At 35.1% G+C, this 17,059-nt stretch overlaps 1 protein-coding gene across 4 annotated transcripts in view; it reads left to right on the top strand.

Annotated features, from left to right (window-relative positions):
- The window catches only part of PLEKHA1 (pleckstrin homology domain containing A1), a 38,699-nt gene extending 21,858 nt beyond the window's left edge, over window positions 1-16,841 (top strand). Inside the window, exons 6-13 of one of the 4 annotated variants that reach the window (XM_085305245.1) lie at window positions 2,052-2,183; window positions 3,993-4,136; window positions 5,000-5,068; window positions 7,867-7,931; window positions 9,927-9,990; window positions 10,945-11,034; window positions 12,164-12,238; window positions 14,359-16,841. In XM_085305245.1, the coding sequence (XP_085161371.1) occupies window positions 2,052-2,183; window positions 3,993-4,136; window positions 5,000-5,068; window positions 7,867-7,931; window positions 9,927-9,990; window positions 10,945-11,034; window positions 12,164-12,238; window positions 14,359-14,688 (969 nt within the window). In that variant the 3' untranslated portion in view covers window positions 14,689-16,841. Of the gene's footprint in view, window positions 1-2,051; window positions 2,184-3,992; window positions 4,137-4,999; window positions 5,069-7,866; window positions 7,932-9,926; window positions 9,991-10,944; window positions 11,035-12,163; window positions 12,269-14,358 lie in introns of all 4 variants that reach the window. The other 3 variants (XM_085305244.1, XM_085305243.1, XM_085305242.1) reach the window with 3 other exon arrangements.
- Window positions 16,842-17,059: the final 218 nt, after the last annotated feature.

Below are 17,059 nucleotides of genomic sequence, written 5' to 3'. Positions count from 1 at the left end.
TGTGAACATTACTTGAAATAGTTTTTAACTCTCTAAGCTACATTGCATTGTAATACTGAGTGTTAATTATTTAAATGTAGCTATGACCCTGTGCAGTTTAGCAAAGGGTGTAGCTGTTTATAGGTAGTTTTTGAAAATTTCTTCATAAGAGAAGATGGCTGTGGGTTTGGTATGTATTATTTTTAAGTAAGAGTTTGTGATGACTAAAGCACTTGCCCAGAAAGTTGTAGATACAGGTCTCTCCTCTTGAATGGGTCCCTGCCTGCTAAAAGAATGTCGTATCCTTAGGCTGCAGGCTTGACTGTGAATAGAATTGCCTTTTACCTGTACTGGTGAAACTGGCCGTTGCATGAGTTTAATGCGATGGAAAATATGAGAGAAGGAGCCTGATACCTCAGCTGTGCAGGCTGCTGAGTGCCAGCTTCACTTGAGCAGGGGACAGTTGTCCTATGGTGTGATTTGCTTTTGGGAGCACAGGAAGAAAAAAAAGGGGTGGCAGCCTTTGGTGTGGGGGCTAGTATCATAGGTGACTGTATAGTAGCTGCTGTTTTTGTCTAGACCAGTGTCTGACTTCCAGTTTTGAATGTACCACAGTCTTGCATGGTAACTAATAGTGTAAGAGAACTTGAGTTTCCCTTCTTCCTGAAGGAGTTTAAGTGTCCTATATAAATATCCAGTAGGCTGCAGTTAGAGTATATTGGTGCAAGACTCTTGATCCTTTCTTGCTAAAGTCATTAAAATTTACAATTTAAAATTTGGGGTAGGAGAGATTATAAGTGAAGTTGTTAGTTGACTTCTTAGGCCGCAGATGCTTGCTTCTTGCATGATCTCAGTAAGAGTTTTTGAGAAATATTTTAGATAAAAAACACTTATTAGGGAAATTAAATGGTTGTGGTGTTTGGGTTGTTTCTGGGGGATRGGAGTAATTGTCTCAAGTGTGATAGCTAAAGTAGGTATCTGGAATTATTTTGGACACAATTTAGCATATATGTTGCATCAGCGGTGGGTGGATGCTTACTATTTTTGAGGGCTGGTTCTCCCTACTGCTTGCTGATAAATTTTTGAAAAGCACTGGATCTCCCTTTCTTTGCTGTTATGATATTTGGAGTATTCAGAGCAAATGAAGAGGTAAGTTTTGCTGCTCATCACAATCTGGGTTTTATGTAGTTCCATGAACCTCACCTTTATACCTCAATAATAAAATAAAGGATGCTAATTTTTTTTGAGTGAACTACTTTTATAGTGTGCACATGAGAACAGAGGATGAGCAGCTTTTGTGATAGATAACGTTACATTGTGTAACTGTCATAAGCTCTGTATATTTTGTCAGATGTATTTCTTGAAATGTTTGGCAACTTGAAATACTAACCTTTGTATTTTACTTGCCAAATGAAAAACAAGCGTTTCAAAATGTGGCAATATAGTCAATATTTATTATTGCACTTTTAGCAAGACTACTGAAATGCATACCTAAGACTTGTCCTTCAAAGCARCCTGAATAGAACTCTTCCACCCTTTTTAGTTATTTATCTTAAATTAAGATTACATCGTTCYGTAGTACATGTGGTCTTAATGCCAGATACTGAAATGTGAGTGAAAATGTCATACTTGTTGGACATAATTTTTGCAAAATGTTTTAATACAGTAGCACTGAGTCTGTGGCCATATTAAGCTAGTTCTTGTATAGACATTAGAAATTCCCATTCTGAAGTATTTTATTACTGGGGTAAGTAAAACTGAAAGGAGATGAGAAATAACTAGTTCTTCTATAAACTAGAAATACTTCTTAGAGTATAGTGCTTATGGCAGAACTGGGAACTGATCTTAGATTTCAAATCACCCAATGAAATGCTTTAATCAGAACCAGTTTTGTTCTGAAAACTAGAACAGCTATTGCCACAAATTTTCATGTAAGSTATTTTTAAAATTTTCCAAATAAAGAACACTTTTTAAATTCCCCAAAGACAAATAAAGAATGCTTGAACAATGGTGGGTGGGTGTGTTTTTGTTTTTTGTAAAACTTTTTGTTAATTATTACATCTAACTTTCAGGTACCAAAGCAACCTGATCCTCTCTGTCAAATGGATAATGCTAATCGTCAAGCTGAAAGTCCAGGTACCAAGAAGCAAGTGTCTTACAGGACAGAAATTGTTGGTGGTGTTCCTATAATTACGCCTACCCAGGTAATACCTTCAAAACAATTGGATATTTTTTTGATACAAGAAGCTTTATTGTTTGATAAATCAGTGTAAGTTACATATAATATAGCTGTCAGCTTCTCATATGATTCAGAGAGCTTGTACTCTGGTGTGTACCTTCTATCATTACTGGATATTCTTGGAGGATTTTTGTCTCCTTTATACAGGACTATAAAGCATTACTTAAGTATCTGACTCTCTGAAGTTAGCTGATTATACTATGTTATTAGTGGTATTAAGGATGACAGCAGATTAACTATTGAAAAAGAGTCATATTAAATGGAGAGACTGGACAGATAAGATAGCAAGTGAAATTCAGTGAAGTAAATGTGAAGTAAGAACTACTGGGGAAAAGCAGTCCTAGTTTTGCACAGAAAATACCGGTTTCTGGCATGACCATTCTTACTTAAGTGAGAAGTGAGGGTTATGGTAGTGTTATGGAAATATTAGCTTGATGTCCAGTAACACAGTAACAGTAAAAACACCAAATCAAGTATTAGAAATTATTAGGAAAAGAAGAGAGAGCAAAACAGAAAACTTAGCTGTATAAATCCAGTCTTTGCTCATGCCTTGATTACTGTGTCCAGTTTTGGTCTCATCTTCAAACCAATATGTTAAAATTGTGAGGGAACACGTGGATGATGGATCCATGTGGAATAATCTCCATAATGAGCAGTCAGAGTGGGCTGGTACTCTTCAGTGCGGATAAGAATTAAATAAAGGAGAATATAATAGAGATTTATAAAATCATGATTGTCGTGAAGAGAAGTGGATGGAATAAACTGAAACTCTCTCTTTCTGTACAAGAACTGTGGACTATTAAAGCTAGTGGTAACCAGCTGAAACAAAGGGATGGAGTTCTTTATTCAGGGAGTAGTAAACAGGAACTCCTTCCTAAAAGATAATATGGATACAAAAAAAATTTTTTCCTGAGTTCAGGAGGCTTGACACGTTCATGGAAGACGAATCCATGCAGTGTTAGTAAATATATAAAATTATCTGGCTCAGGAAGTTCTCTAAATTGAAGATAGTTGGAGAATGGATACATATGAGGGGAAAATGTTATATTTGCTGTGTATCTTCTCTAGATGTATGCTTATGGTTACTGTTGTTGACAAAGCAGTTAGATAGACCTTAGATCTGAGACAATATGATTGATCTTGTTTTGGTTAAATTGATGGAAATTGGTGCTACTTGCTCTTGTTTTGCAGCAGGCAGAGGAGGTCTTTCAGCAGACCATGGTACTTAAAAATGGTATACCAAATTCAGTGTATGCATTTGCTTTCAAAGGAAAGAAATGCTCAAAGATTCAGTAATATTAGGTTACAGGAAGATACGTAGTTGCGTATGACAGTGGCATGTAAAAACATGAATTACACTAGAAAGTATGGTGATTTCTGTGTTGTATGGCCCTATAAACTGTTTTTTACTTCCATAACCACCTCTAATATTTTACCTTTCAGTCCTATTATCAKTTTGAAATAAAAACATTCAAGTACTTTGTTTCTAGGTTTGTAAAGCTTTCAATTTGAGTGTCTGTTAGTATTATTCTAGAATATGTAGTGTTTACCATAATTTTAAAATGGAGCTTGCATATATTCARCTAGAACCCTTATAGATAATCTCATTAGTTGTCTCTTAAAAATCAATTGAAATATTTTATCCTCTTAAACAAATGAGAAATGAGATTTGTGGACATGGGATGATGAATCTATTTCTTGAATAGCGATATAGTTGTTCTTTGACCTTTTTTAAAAAAATGAGAATTTTCTGAACTTTCCTGCTTTTATCTAGAAAGAAGAAGTCAATGAGTGCAGTGAAGGGGGTGATAGGAATTATTTGAAACGGTCGCAAAGTCACCTTCCTTATTTTACTGCTAAACATTCCCCAGATAATGCTATTATCAAAGCTGGCTACTGTGTTAAGCAAGGAGCAGTGGTAAGTATTTGAGATCAATGGGTTTCATTCATCAAGAACAAAGGTCCTGAAATGGTATTTGTACTAATAAAGTAGATGCTTTAAAAAAAGGGGGAAAAAAAAMCCCTCATAATTAACTGCAACTTTAGCCACCCTTAACATTGCCAGTAGTGTTAAAGATAAAATTTAAAAACTAAGTCATGAAGCACAGTAGTGCAGACATATATGCATATTACCGGAGGATAAGCTTTATGTTGTTGAAGGTCTCTTTTGAAGAAGAATGTTATCTATGCACGGATTTTTAGATTATGGTTAGTTCATGCAACTAAGGAGTCTGCTCTTTTACAGTTATGTAGAAATACTTATTTTTGTCTTAAGCCATCTGAGTTAAAACAGAAGTTCAAATGTCTGCATGCTTTTTAAATCTTTGAAATATTTAGAAAAAGCTAATTTTTATGCAGGTAAGAGGATGAATTGTATAACATGCAAGACCAACTTACACAAGTAGAACCACTCACAGCATGCCTTACAAAGTAGACTGARAGAAGATGCAAACAGTTCAGTTTAAGCAAGATAAGCATGCTTTGAGTTCCCAGATCCACTTAATCTATAATTATTAAGCTTATTTTTATACTGTTCCATGTCTTTATTAAAAACAAAATCCAAAGATATTTAATATGCTGTCTGTTGACGTTTCTTAAAGGATACTTGTGTTAGTTGCTACAATTTTAGTACAGGTTGATGGGAAAATTTAATAAAATAGAAAATAGTATTGTCCAGAAGTTAAAGTTGTTGCGTTAAATCACACAAGACTGTATAATTGATTTTTTTTTTATCTATCCATCTGTAATATCTTTCCCTTCTACCCCTTCCCTGTTTTGCAGATGAAGAACTGGAAGAGAAGATACTTTCAGTTAGATGAAAACACAATAGGCTATTTCAAGTCTGAACTGGTATGTTTCCCAGTATGGGTTGCTTTCAGAAGGTACTTGGAACTAAATGTAAAGAAGTATATCTACTTATTTTTTTTTAAAAAAAAGGTGCTCTGCTGCTCCTGAAACTGTTAATTCTTTATTGTAATAATTTTTCAAGATAGGGAAGGAAAAAACAAAGTTAATAGGATGGATGTTAGCTCTCTGATTTCAGTCTGGGAATATGTTAGTAAGGCACTGAGGAATGGTAATGGAATATATTTTGTACTCATTAGTATCTTGTATTAGTTGGTACTCACATGTAATTAATCTTCTAGGAAGAATTGACCATTATTGAAGAGACATAACTCTAATCTGAATGTTTACGGTTTTTATTGCTAGGATTATGGTCTGTGTGTGTGTGTGGTATGAGTTTTGGGGATTTGTTTTTGTTTTTCCAGTGGTGTCTTTCCTTACACTTTCTTCACCAGAACCAACAAGGCAGGTGAAGAGTTCTGCTGTTCAGAAGTGAGGCTTATACTGTTTGGTTTTTGTGTTTCAACTTCTTCCTTCCCCACTCTTCACCTTTGAACCTTTTGATCAATTTTGGTTAGATGTTAAGGCTCTTCAAACTTAATTTAAAAAGTAAGTGGCAGGTACTGGAGGCAGTCTGGTTTTTCCAAAGAAGGGATCTAACACTTACTAAATCAGAAAATCTGTACATAAAGAAGTCTGAGTTAATATTATTGACAGTGGGGAAGTAGATCATGCTTCACGTATTTGTCCGAAATCAGTNTTTTTTTTTGTTCTTCCTCAGTGTGTATTTTTAAGAGGGTCATCCCTCTTCTGTTCAGGGAAGTCAGTACTGATGAGATAACGTGTCTTTGTGGACTGTAGTGGTTAACTAAGGAATTCCTGGCTGCAAACATAATTACAATCATAGTTTCGTGTAGTGTTGTTTTTTGTTTTAGAATTAGGATCTGCCCTGTCTCAAACACATGTTGGAGAAACATTTAATCTGTCCTAGAAAAAGTAAAACTTTTACTGAGTGGGGCACACCATAGAAAAAGTAAAACTTTTACTGAGTGGGGCACACCAAGAAGAAGAAAATATCAGGCAGCAACTTAAGTGAAAGTGTGGTGGACACATGGTTATCTCCCACAAATACAGACAGGGTAAAGTGCTCTCTTCAGAAGACTTAAGGTGATGAATGATTTCTTTCAGCAGTGTGTGTGTGTGTGTGGGGGGGGTGTCTCTGTTTCCCTAATATTCTCCTGTTCCTAATAAGAGTAATACAAAGATAGGATCAAAGTTCAATAGCAATCATTTCTTATGCCTTTCTGGCTAAGAAGGCTATTGCACAGAGGCCTTATTTCAGCTAGTTTAGCATCAGATTTCTTCCAATTCTGGAAGGTTTATTTCCATTAGAGTTCTGTTCCCAAGAATTACAATGTTCAGTCAAGTATGGCTTTTACTTCAAGTTAGTTTGTCTTGATAGCCATCCTGGGCATTGGTAGTTCAAATAAATCTTACTGGATATCTTCATATGCTGTTATTTTGCATCTGTGAAAATACATCTAGGTTCTCTCTTCTTCCAATTAAAAATTCCTAGATTCTGACTTTTCTCTTAAGGATCCTTTCTTTTCAATTTGAGAAGACTGTCTCTATCTTCAGATGGGATGTAGTGAAGAGCAGGCAACATCTGACCAGGAAAATTGTAACTTCTGAGCTTGGGTCTCCTAGACAAGCCTATGACTTTCCCAGAACATTCAGTTTTGTTACCTTCCCTGTATTGAATGCCAGTGTTGAATCCAAGAAAGATCGTGCAGTTCACATATGATAACTGTTACTTTGAAAAATCTATTGTAATGGATCTGTGAACCTAAGAAAAGGGGAATAATAACTGAGACTGAATTTTAAAATCTGTGCTTTCAACTATAGAAACAAATCACCAAATGAAAATTGACATTTGAAGATTGTGGTATTTGGGCGACATTCACTATTTGCTTTAATAGCAGAAGTTTCTTAAGTACATTAATGCAAATTTTTATTTAGGGAAAGTAGTTACTCCAGATCTGACAGACTTGCTTTGGTCTACAAGCTGAAGCAAACTGAAGTACTCCATAATAATATTTCTTAAAGAGAACGTATTTGGAGATAAAGTAAAACTTTTTCCTGGAACAGCCACATGAAAATGGTGGCACAGACTTTTTTAGCGATAGTTAAAAAATAAACCTATATATGATATTATTTTATCATGGCAAAAATGAAAGCGCTTCTGCTTGAATATCCACCCCTAATGTGAACCTGACAGAATTGTAACAACATTGTGTGAAACTGCCAGAATTATAACATCTCATTTTTGTAACAGTAATAGAATATTCAGATACTTTAAGAATACTTACTCTTTTACAGATTTTGGTACAATTGTGTGGGGATGTTTTTTTTTTTTCTTGAATATAAGATACAATTGATCTTGTTTAAAGCTCTGTCATGTAGTACAATGAACAAAGCATCTTGTATTGTAGCATTTCATTGTAAATGAATGTAATGACAGTTCTACTGAAATAAGTTCTAGGGGCCAGATTCAGTTTTCTGATCTAGTTAGGGGAAGAGGTCAGGGATTGTAGCCGTTATAATAAGATGAAATATGTAAGAAAAGTGAACCTTGGTTGACATCACCTTCTATGTAAGTGACTGCCTTGTAAGTCTCATTTATATAGTGTCACTGTTATCATTAGTGCTGACCTTTGATTTTTCTGACTGTGCTCTACTTGTTAGATATACTCTACTGAAGTAATTTTGCTTTTTTTCTTTTCTCTTTTCTTYCTCCCYGTCAGGAGAAGGAACCTCTCAGAGTTATACCACTTAAAGAGGTCCATAAAGTTCAGGAATGTAAACAAAGGTGAGGAGAAAAACACTAATGCAATTACTTGGGAATGTTTTGTACACTGCTTTATCRTGGCTAGACTGCTCTTTGGAAACATTAGAGAGCTTTTTAACAACTTTAGTTGACTTAGGCGTATTATTTACAGGACAACAGGTAATCTTGTGCATAAAACTACTTTGAGTATTCTGCATTACTGTGTGTTCCAAACTTGTAACATGCAGTAATCTTCTTGTAGAATATAGATCTATTAGACGAGGTGGAACAAGAAAGTGTCATGCAGTCCTGAATTGCAGAGAGAAGCACAGGCCACTGCTTGATTTGAGGCAGAAGTTTTAGGGGTCCGTATACTCCTAATAAATATTCTGTAAGCCTTTAGATGACATTATCTTTCTCAAGCACTTCTGTTAAATGTCTTAAGTTGAGATGAATGCATTCTTCCTATTGTTTCCCTTTGACTAAGTGGCAATATACTGAGTGAATTTGTAAGTTAAGTTTTGTCTGTGAAGTGCTTTATTAGTTCATTTAAAAAAAAAGAAAAAAAGAAAAAACTTGCCATCCATATTACCGTGCTAAAATCCAACTTTTGATGCTATTTCATATTTATGATGACCACTTCCTTTGACCTTTCTATTGACAGAAGCTTGGATTTCCATAGGTATATCAAATTTCTTCTATGTATTTTGGCACTTTTTGAGAAATTTTACCAGTAGTGTTTCCTCTGAAATATATGTATGTACTGAAATGTAACGTATGAGATGAGGCCTCATCTCGAGTAGGGTGTCCAGTCCTGGACTCCCCAGGRCAAGAGAGACATGGAGCTACTGGAGAGAGTCCAGCGTAGGCCTACAAAGATGATCAGAGGGCTGGAGCACCTGCCCTAKGAGGAACGGCTGTGAGAGCTGGGCCTCTTCAGCCTGGGGAAGAGAAGACTGAGGGGGGATCTCATCAATGTGTACAAGTACSTGCAGGGAGGGTGTCAAGGGGACGGGGACGAACTCTCTTCAGTTGTCCCATGTGACAGGACAAGAGGCAATGGAAGCACAGGAAGTTCTGCCTGAACGTGAGGGGGAATTTCTTCCCTGTGAGTGACGGAGCCCTGGCACACGTTGCCCAGAGAGGCTGTGGAGTCTCCTTCCCTGGAGATCTTCAAAGCCTGCCTGGATGCAACCCTGTCTACCATGCTCTAGGGGACCCAGCTGAGGAGGGAGGTTGGACTAGATGGTCTCCAGAGGTCCCTTCCAACCTTCCTGGTTCTATGATCCTATGTACATTAATTAGTCCAGTTATAAGCTGTATGTCTTAAGAATGTTCTAAACATTTATCTTGCAGTCTGTCACTCATCTCCATTTTCAGCTACTAAAAGCTGTCTATGAATTTGAATGGGAAGGTATGGATGGGCAATGAGTTCTGTTGCTCAGGCTTGGACATGAGGCACATAAGGATTTTAACAGCTGCTGCTGTTCAAAACAGTATTTGTGAGCTTTAATAGTGRGTTCCATAGTGGCTATAATATCATAACCACAGTTTTAGAATTCCTGACAGTTTTGTCAGATTTTTAATTTTAAATACAGTAAAGGAATGAATTGTCTTTTGTAGTAGCTATCATGGATATTTTGTTGCTTTAGCAAGTGACTGCACTACTGAGGATTAAACCWTTGCAAAGATCTAGCATAAATAAAAACATAAATGTGAGATTTTACAGACATGTGACTAGAACAATCAATAATATTCATAGACTTAATTTTGGTTTATAWTGTTCTCATTAAAATTATATGGAGAGTAGCATGGTGTTACTATTAAACTAAAGGGTGTTAAGACTAAGCTGAGTAAGAAGTACTACTTTCCTTATTCCACTTCTTATTTACAAAACAAAAAACCCAACAAAATTGAAGGGTGGTAGAGAATGCAAAGGTAACAAATGCTTTAGTTTTCTGCACTACTTAGACTATTTTTTTTAAATACAGTGGGAAAGTTGAATTTGCTCTTTAGGTATATTTGTTTTATTTACAGTGATATAATGATGAGAGACAATCTCTTTGAAATTGTAACAACTTCTCGAACCTTTTACGTACAGGTAAATCCTTTTTCTTTTTAAACATTGGGCAAAACCAAGAGATTACCATATCCAAAGCAAAGCAGAACAACCATTTTACTTTTAAAGCTGTATTTAACTGTACAGTGGTTTTTGGAGGGAATACAGTTTCATCATATTTCAGAAAAAGATGATGTATGTCAAATTTTCCACGTAATAGCGAGAAGTTATACTGGTAGTGTATGAATTGTAATAAATGCAAATACTTACTATGATTTCATTGGCATTTGTTTCTTCAAATTCTGCAGTTTCAGCTCAATACATAAAAATTTTAGAAATACTAAAATTTTATTTATACTTAGTTTTCAGATTCAAATTAGCAACTACCATGTTAAAAAGTCTACTAAAAGGCACAGCAGCACTCCAGATTTCAGTTACTATCCGAAAATACGTTGGTGATATGTGTCCGTATACATCTTTATTCAGTGCATTCTTTCAGTGTTATCTTCTAAATGTTCTGTTATAATGCCAGTCACAAAAAAGGCTTGCTTTTTAGGCATATGAGAATGTGATGCTTGTAGTATTGCTTCTCATATTTCTGGAGGAAGAAATAATTTCTGAGTTTCTCTTGTAGGATCAAAAAGACTTGCATCATCTACTAGCGGCAGCGAGATCAGATGCTGAGTTATCAGCTGTCTTACAGCAGTTCTTCTGACGTGTTATACAACTAAGACACAACTTTAGCTTTTTATCTGTCTATCACAGATGTATACAAGTGTATACATATAAAACAATAGAARATTCAGAGTAAGCTTTTAAGCAATGTCTACATGAAAAAAAATATAATCCTCATAGCTTTGAATAACAAATCCTTACATAGGGTAAAGCTTTCATTATGTATTTATGCAGATGGTCAGGATACTGGTAAAAAAAAAAAAAAAAGGTTAGAAGTTACACAATAATCCTAAATACAAAAATTCATATGATTTGATCCAGGCGGACAGTCCAGAAGACATGCACAGTTGGATAAAAGCAATCTCTGGGGCCATTGTAGCACAGCGAGGACCTGGAAGATCAGCAGCTTCTGTATGTTATTCTGAGCCTTAGAGAATGTGATTAGTGGATATTTGTTTATACACATGAAATTCCAGTGTTTTTTTGTGTTCATCTGTCTTCCATCCTATCCTATAGTAACCTGTCATCTTTGCATGGACTTTCACAYGGATTGGATGGGCAGAGAATATTTTGCATTTTTAAATGAGTACTTTCTTAATCTTATCTGTATATATACTGTATTTTCTTAAACATGTAACTAATGCATGTCCTAACTGAGAAATTCTTCCTGGTTCAGTATGATCTTTTACCACTAAGCTGCTACTAGTTTTAGAAGTAAAATTGAACCTAATTCTTGCAAAGTATTTTTGCTAATTGCTGTGTTTTACAGTAAAATGACACTGTTTTGACTGTTTTTAGGAGCTTTTGCTACTGAATTGCCATTCTCTACTATTGATAGTTCATTATACATGCAGATACAGATTCAAATTTAAAATAGGTTATTTCTGAAGGAATTACCTGCTCGCATGAATTTGCTCTTGCTGTTGGAAACTTAGTATGAATGCCATCTAGAATTACTGAACTGAAGTACTGTGACAGATCTTGGTATYTGTGAAGCATGTGGATGCCAGCAGTTCATATGTATATTTATATTAAAATCATAAAAGACATTCACTGCTCTTCACAAATTATTCTATTTTGTGCTGAAGGTTACTATATTGTCACAGTGTCTCTAAGTATGTCCAGATTTAACAAATGGGATATTTTTCCGTTCAGATGCTGCAAGGTCTGTTTTTCACTTTCTGACTAATGAGATGTTTTTTAGTAGCTGAATATATCACTACCTCCATGATCTGAAATCTAATAACTTGAATCTGGCTTTTTAATACAGATGTACATTGATGTATTTCTGTTAACTTGATCAAAACTCTCAATTCTGTTTTGCAGCTGAGAGCTGCCTCATACTTTTAAATAAAAACTTGGTATCATAAATTTTGTTTCTTTTGGGGGTAGGAAAATATTCAGGTAATTTTCTGTGTGTGTGTGTGTGGTTTTTTCTTTTTTCTTTTTTTCTTTGGTGGGGCTAACTGAGCAATTTAGCTATTACTGTCTGCATCATTTCTTTCTTTTTCTCTCTTCTCTCTTCTTTCCCCAAGTATAGGTTACTCTAATCTTAGCTTTGCACTGTGTTCCAGATGCGGCAGGCCAGAAGGCTGTCGAATCCTTGTATACAGAGGTATACATCAAGAACTGGTGAATGCAGCACGTATGTGGGCTCTCATGTAATCTTGCCTTCTTAACAGAGGGCTAGGACTAGAGACTAATTTGCACTCTAAACCTAAATATTGCTACCTGTTGCCATTACCATTATTGAAAACTAACTCATAAATTATATCATTTATAGGTTTGCATTGTTGGTTCTTACTTTTAAAATAACTAGAATTTTAAAATGGCAAAACGTGTATTTTTACTTATGATTACTTTAAAGCATAATCTATATTTAATGTCATTTAAAAAGGAAAATATTAAATTTAATTTGCATGAGAGTTCATATTTCCATTTCCATTACATTTTTTGAAACTGCAAAAGCAAAATTAAGCTACCCACAAACTAATACAGATGCGTGCACACAAACAAATGCACGTTGTAACTGGTAATTGGAAAGATAATATTGTAGCCTGACTTGCATGGCTTATAAGTCTCTGCATGAAATTATTAGTGCAAATGTGGAAGCATTATAATATATGATTGGTACACTGTTCAAAGCAGTATACCTGAAAGTAATAAAGCAGCATAGTGTCTTAATAGTGAAATTAGTCAGTGTGGGTAGTAAAATCTGAGTATCCTTTGGTTCAATTTAGCAAAATGTTTATTATAGAAATCTTGTCCAAACTTCCCTTTTGTCCTATTTGTTCACATAAAGTTACTAATAAAAATAAGAACAGTAGGTAAATCACTGTATCATATAAGCTCTTAAACTTTTGTTCCAAAGGGGAATATCAAGCCAGGAATGAAATACAGAACTATAAATAATACAAAAAACTTCATGGAATGTGAACGGTTAACACAAAATTGGAATACAAGAAAAGATATTTAACTACTTCACCCAGTAATATTAGTTTAAAAAAAGAAATGTAAGATTGTTTGACAGAATCCATTATGATGAAACTTACAAATTCATGTCACAGCATGCTAAGAGAGACCTGGAAAACTGATACAAAAAAAAATATTTAGGAGGTATATTTGCATCTTGGACACATCTGTGATGGTGGTTTTACTAATACATTTATTTGAAAGTTTAGTAGATTTGTGTACACACATGGGTTCACAGGTTCCTTTAGTTCCAGTACTAACACTGGTGATAGCTTGAGTGGCAGCAGCTGTGGCTCCTAATGCATGTGGAGTGAAGTATGCAGTGTATCATTGCACATCATTTGACCAGATCACTTAACATAAGAGTCCTATACTGATTTATATTCCCTACGTATTCCTCACAGAACTGCTGGATGTGATGCAGAATCTGAGACGTTTTCTATTCTGGAAGTACAGCTGTAGGCCAGGCAGGATATCCTGAGATGTTTGAAATGGTACTCTGTGCCTGAATTTTAAACATCTGAATCATGCTGAGGTAGACTAATAGTGTGTTTCTATCAGTAAGTAAATGATGGAAAATTATTTTCACAGTTCCAAGTTAACAAAAAATTATGTAAAGGTCAGTAGAATGTTAGTTACCAACAATAAACTTTTGTAAGAAATTAACTTGACAATTGAAATGTATAACTTTAAATTTGAAAGATTAGTTTCTTTTGAGTATCCATTAATTTTGGAAACTGTTATATAGTCTTGATAGCACAAAATGGTTCCCATGTTTGTTTGATTTCTTGAATAAATTAATGCAAATAGCCCTCCAAGAAGAGGCAAGAGTAGATTGCTGTACTTGAATGTGAGTGCCTATTGTATGCAAATATGTTTGAATACCTTTTTCTCTTTAAAAAAAAAATCATTTTCAACAGACTTTAAAGTACATATCTTCAAAAGGTTACTTAACACATTAGTAAAATAAAAAGATTCAGCCTGTTAGGCTATATCTGAAAGCCTAAAGAACTGCTGAGCTTGATTTGAGAAACTTAATTTCTTCAAATGAAGAAATTCTTGCTGTCACATACTGCTGTGAGCTCACTTTTAATAATACACTGCCTTGGGAAAGCACCTGCCTCYTACTGCTGTGACTGACGCTCTGCTTTGTGTATTTTCTGTCCTTTTTTCCCTCCCCCCCCCCCCAAGAGCAAAATCTGAAATTGCGTCTTTCTCACGTGATGCTATTGACTTCATCTGATGCATGCTCTTCTTTTCCAGGAGCATTCCGAGTCTTCTTCAGAATCCAACCATGCTTTCCGTTCTGCCACCCCAGCCGCAGCCGCCCCATATTCCACAGCCTCTCACAGCAGCCCTTTGGTCCCAAACCTTAACTCCAAATACCCTGCCTTGGAGAAGCGAGGATTTCACGAATCTTTTACCAAGGYCAAGCCAGGGAACTACAAGATCCAGGTTGTCACTCCAAGAGAATCAGCTTCCAAAGTGACTGAACAGCGCTTGTCGGAACCCCAAAGTAAAAATGGCACTCAGGAACAGGATCCTGGCCTTGTGGATCTGGATGATGCAAGCCTTCCAGTTAGTGATGTGTAAGAATGGAAGTGTTTGGAGAATGATCCATTTGTTCGGTCCTCTAATTTCCTTGTTCAGACATTTAACCAAAGAAAATTACAGGAAAAAGAACAAAGAAAACGGAACACTGATTTTTATATATGTGTGTATGTACACACATGTATGTGTATGTATGTGTATGTWTGTGTGTATGTGTGTAATGTTTGTATATTGCCTTTCCAGCTAAGGGTCAAAAGTGGACCTTCCACGTTTTCTCAAAGCCTGATAGTAAATCACTTACTAGGGAGGGGCCAAACTGCATGATCTAAAAGAAGAAAGCAAAGACAAAAAAGGAAGAAGTACTTCTACAAATAAGTAAGGTATTAGCAACTGTTTATCTCTAATTTGACAAACTAAATTTAAAATTATTCCTGTATCATGGAAAATTTATTGCTAACATGTGTTGTTCTTTTCATTATGAACTACRGTAAGGTTTTAAGCATTTAGGAGAATTGTTTCTCTCCATGATTTTCAGATGCCAGGAAATGGATAAAAGTTTCTTCTGTTCTTTAGGATCAACAGTGTCAAATGAATCGTTATCAGAACGAGAATTCTGAACTCCCTTGGAATTCTAAGTATATGGTGCTGTAAAATTTCCACTAAAATATTTTGAATAGCAGCCTATTTTTGAAGCACTCCTGATGGTGATTTATGACTTTTTGCACATTTAGATTTTAATGGACTGCATGTAATGGTGTTTTGGAGGGGAGAGGAGAGAAATTGGGCATTTGAATTTGGACACTTTAGATCTTTTGAACAAAATAGGGTTTATATTGTGTTACAYTAGGCTTTGCAGCAATTATTTTTATGAAATGTCTAAACATATCATTTGATTACTGTTTTGAGATTCATTTTCTTACAGTGCTTTGTGAGCAGTTCTTGTTTCTATATGTGATCAGTGGAAGACCTTCTTGTTTTGTTTGTCTTTATTGGTACTGAACTGTTTGTAGTCATGCAATTGTGGCCTATAACTTCTTGTGCACTAATAATCTTAAGTGCCTGTGTTTTTCTTGCATTGTTGAAACACTTGCAGACTAGGTATGTACACAAACCATTCTTCATGTTTTTGAACAGTTGGTTGGAGTTGTCCTGAATAGCATAGTTCAAAACAGCTATTTAAAATAGAAAACTTACGCTAGGGGTACCAGTGTTCTGGTATTGCATCTACTAGCTGTGCAATATGTTTCTGAAAAAAAAAAATGAGTATTTTTTTGTTTGTATACAGTGTCTTATGGGGCTTCAGTGATGAAAGCAAATGAAAAGAACCTTTACATTTCAAGCATTGGATTAAATGGAGTGTGTACTTTCATAGTTCATGAAAAATGTTTGCTTTAATCAAAACCCCACAAATGTCTCATGCTGCTGCTTATTGTGATTCAGATTGTCCAGCTTTGACATATTTTTCATCTAATGAAACTTAAGTTACATATCATACAAGTTCATCTTCTCTCCAACTTCCAGACTGACTTTTTTTCTTGAGAGATATGGATGGCTTTACCATAATAACTTGTTGATCCAAGGGTAGAATAATTGCTGTCATATAAGAAAATCTTAAGTTCTGTCAGCACCTTCAATATTTTTATCCATAAGCTAACCACTGTCATAAGGCAGTGGCATTTGTAAATTACTGTTTTTGTTTGACTCTTTAGCTACATGTGAAAACTAGCACAGAATTGGAAGTTACTGTAAATGTCTGAACTTGTAAGTTTTAACTTCTATTAAAAACATGACAATAGCTCTTTTAAGGCTTATTTTTTCACRAGTACATTCTGTGCAGAAGACACTTTGCATTGAAATATTTTTACTGTAGTCTAATGTTTGAAATCACTTGCTCTGGTACAGCTTTCACACTGCATGTTCATTTTATTGTATTTTGGTATTGGCAATTTTACACATTCGGTGGAGGTAAAGCAGCTCCATTATGGGACTCCTTAAAAGACGAGGAGGAGAAAAAACAAAACCCTACTTTTGTAGTTTGGTAGCATAGGGAAATATTTGTGATTGGTAATTGTCAGGGTCTCCTATTTATCAGTACTTTTATAAATCTATGAAAATTGTTAAATTATTTTAGAATGAGTGCTGTAAATATGTCACATTTAAATTGTCAATAAATCAGTTTGGGTAACTTAAAATAACAGCTGACTCTTTTTCCTTGTATCATGTTAAATGCTGTATCAGAACAGTTTTCCTTTTTAGCATATAAAAGGTCAAATTGTCTTGTACTCCAGCTATAAATGTTTTTTTAATCTTTCGGAATTGATCAGGTTGTACAACGTAAGTGATAAATTGAATAGAATGAGCTATTTTTTTTTCTTTTACTGTTCTGTTTCCTCTGTGGAATTTTTATACATTA

This window comes from Rhea americana, unplaced genomic scaffold (genome assembly GCF_003343005.1).
Source record: "Rhea americana isolate MKP2758 unplaced genomic scaffold, rheAme1 scaffold_218, whole genome shotgun sequence".
In the NCBI taxonomy this organism is placed as follows: Eukaryota; Metazoa; Chordata; class Aves; order Rheiformes; family Rheidae; genus Rhea; species Rhea americana.
Note: the sequence above shows the minus strand (reverse complement) of the source record. Positions and strands in the feature narration are given on the sequence as shown.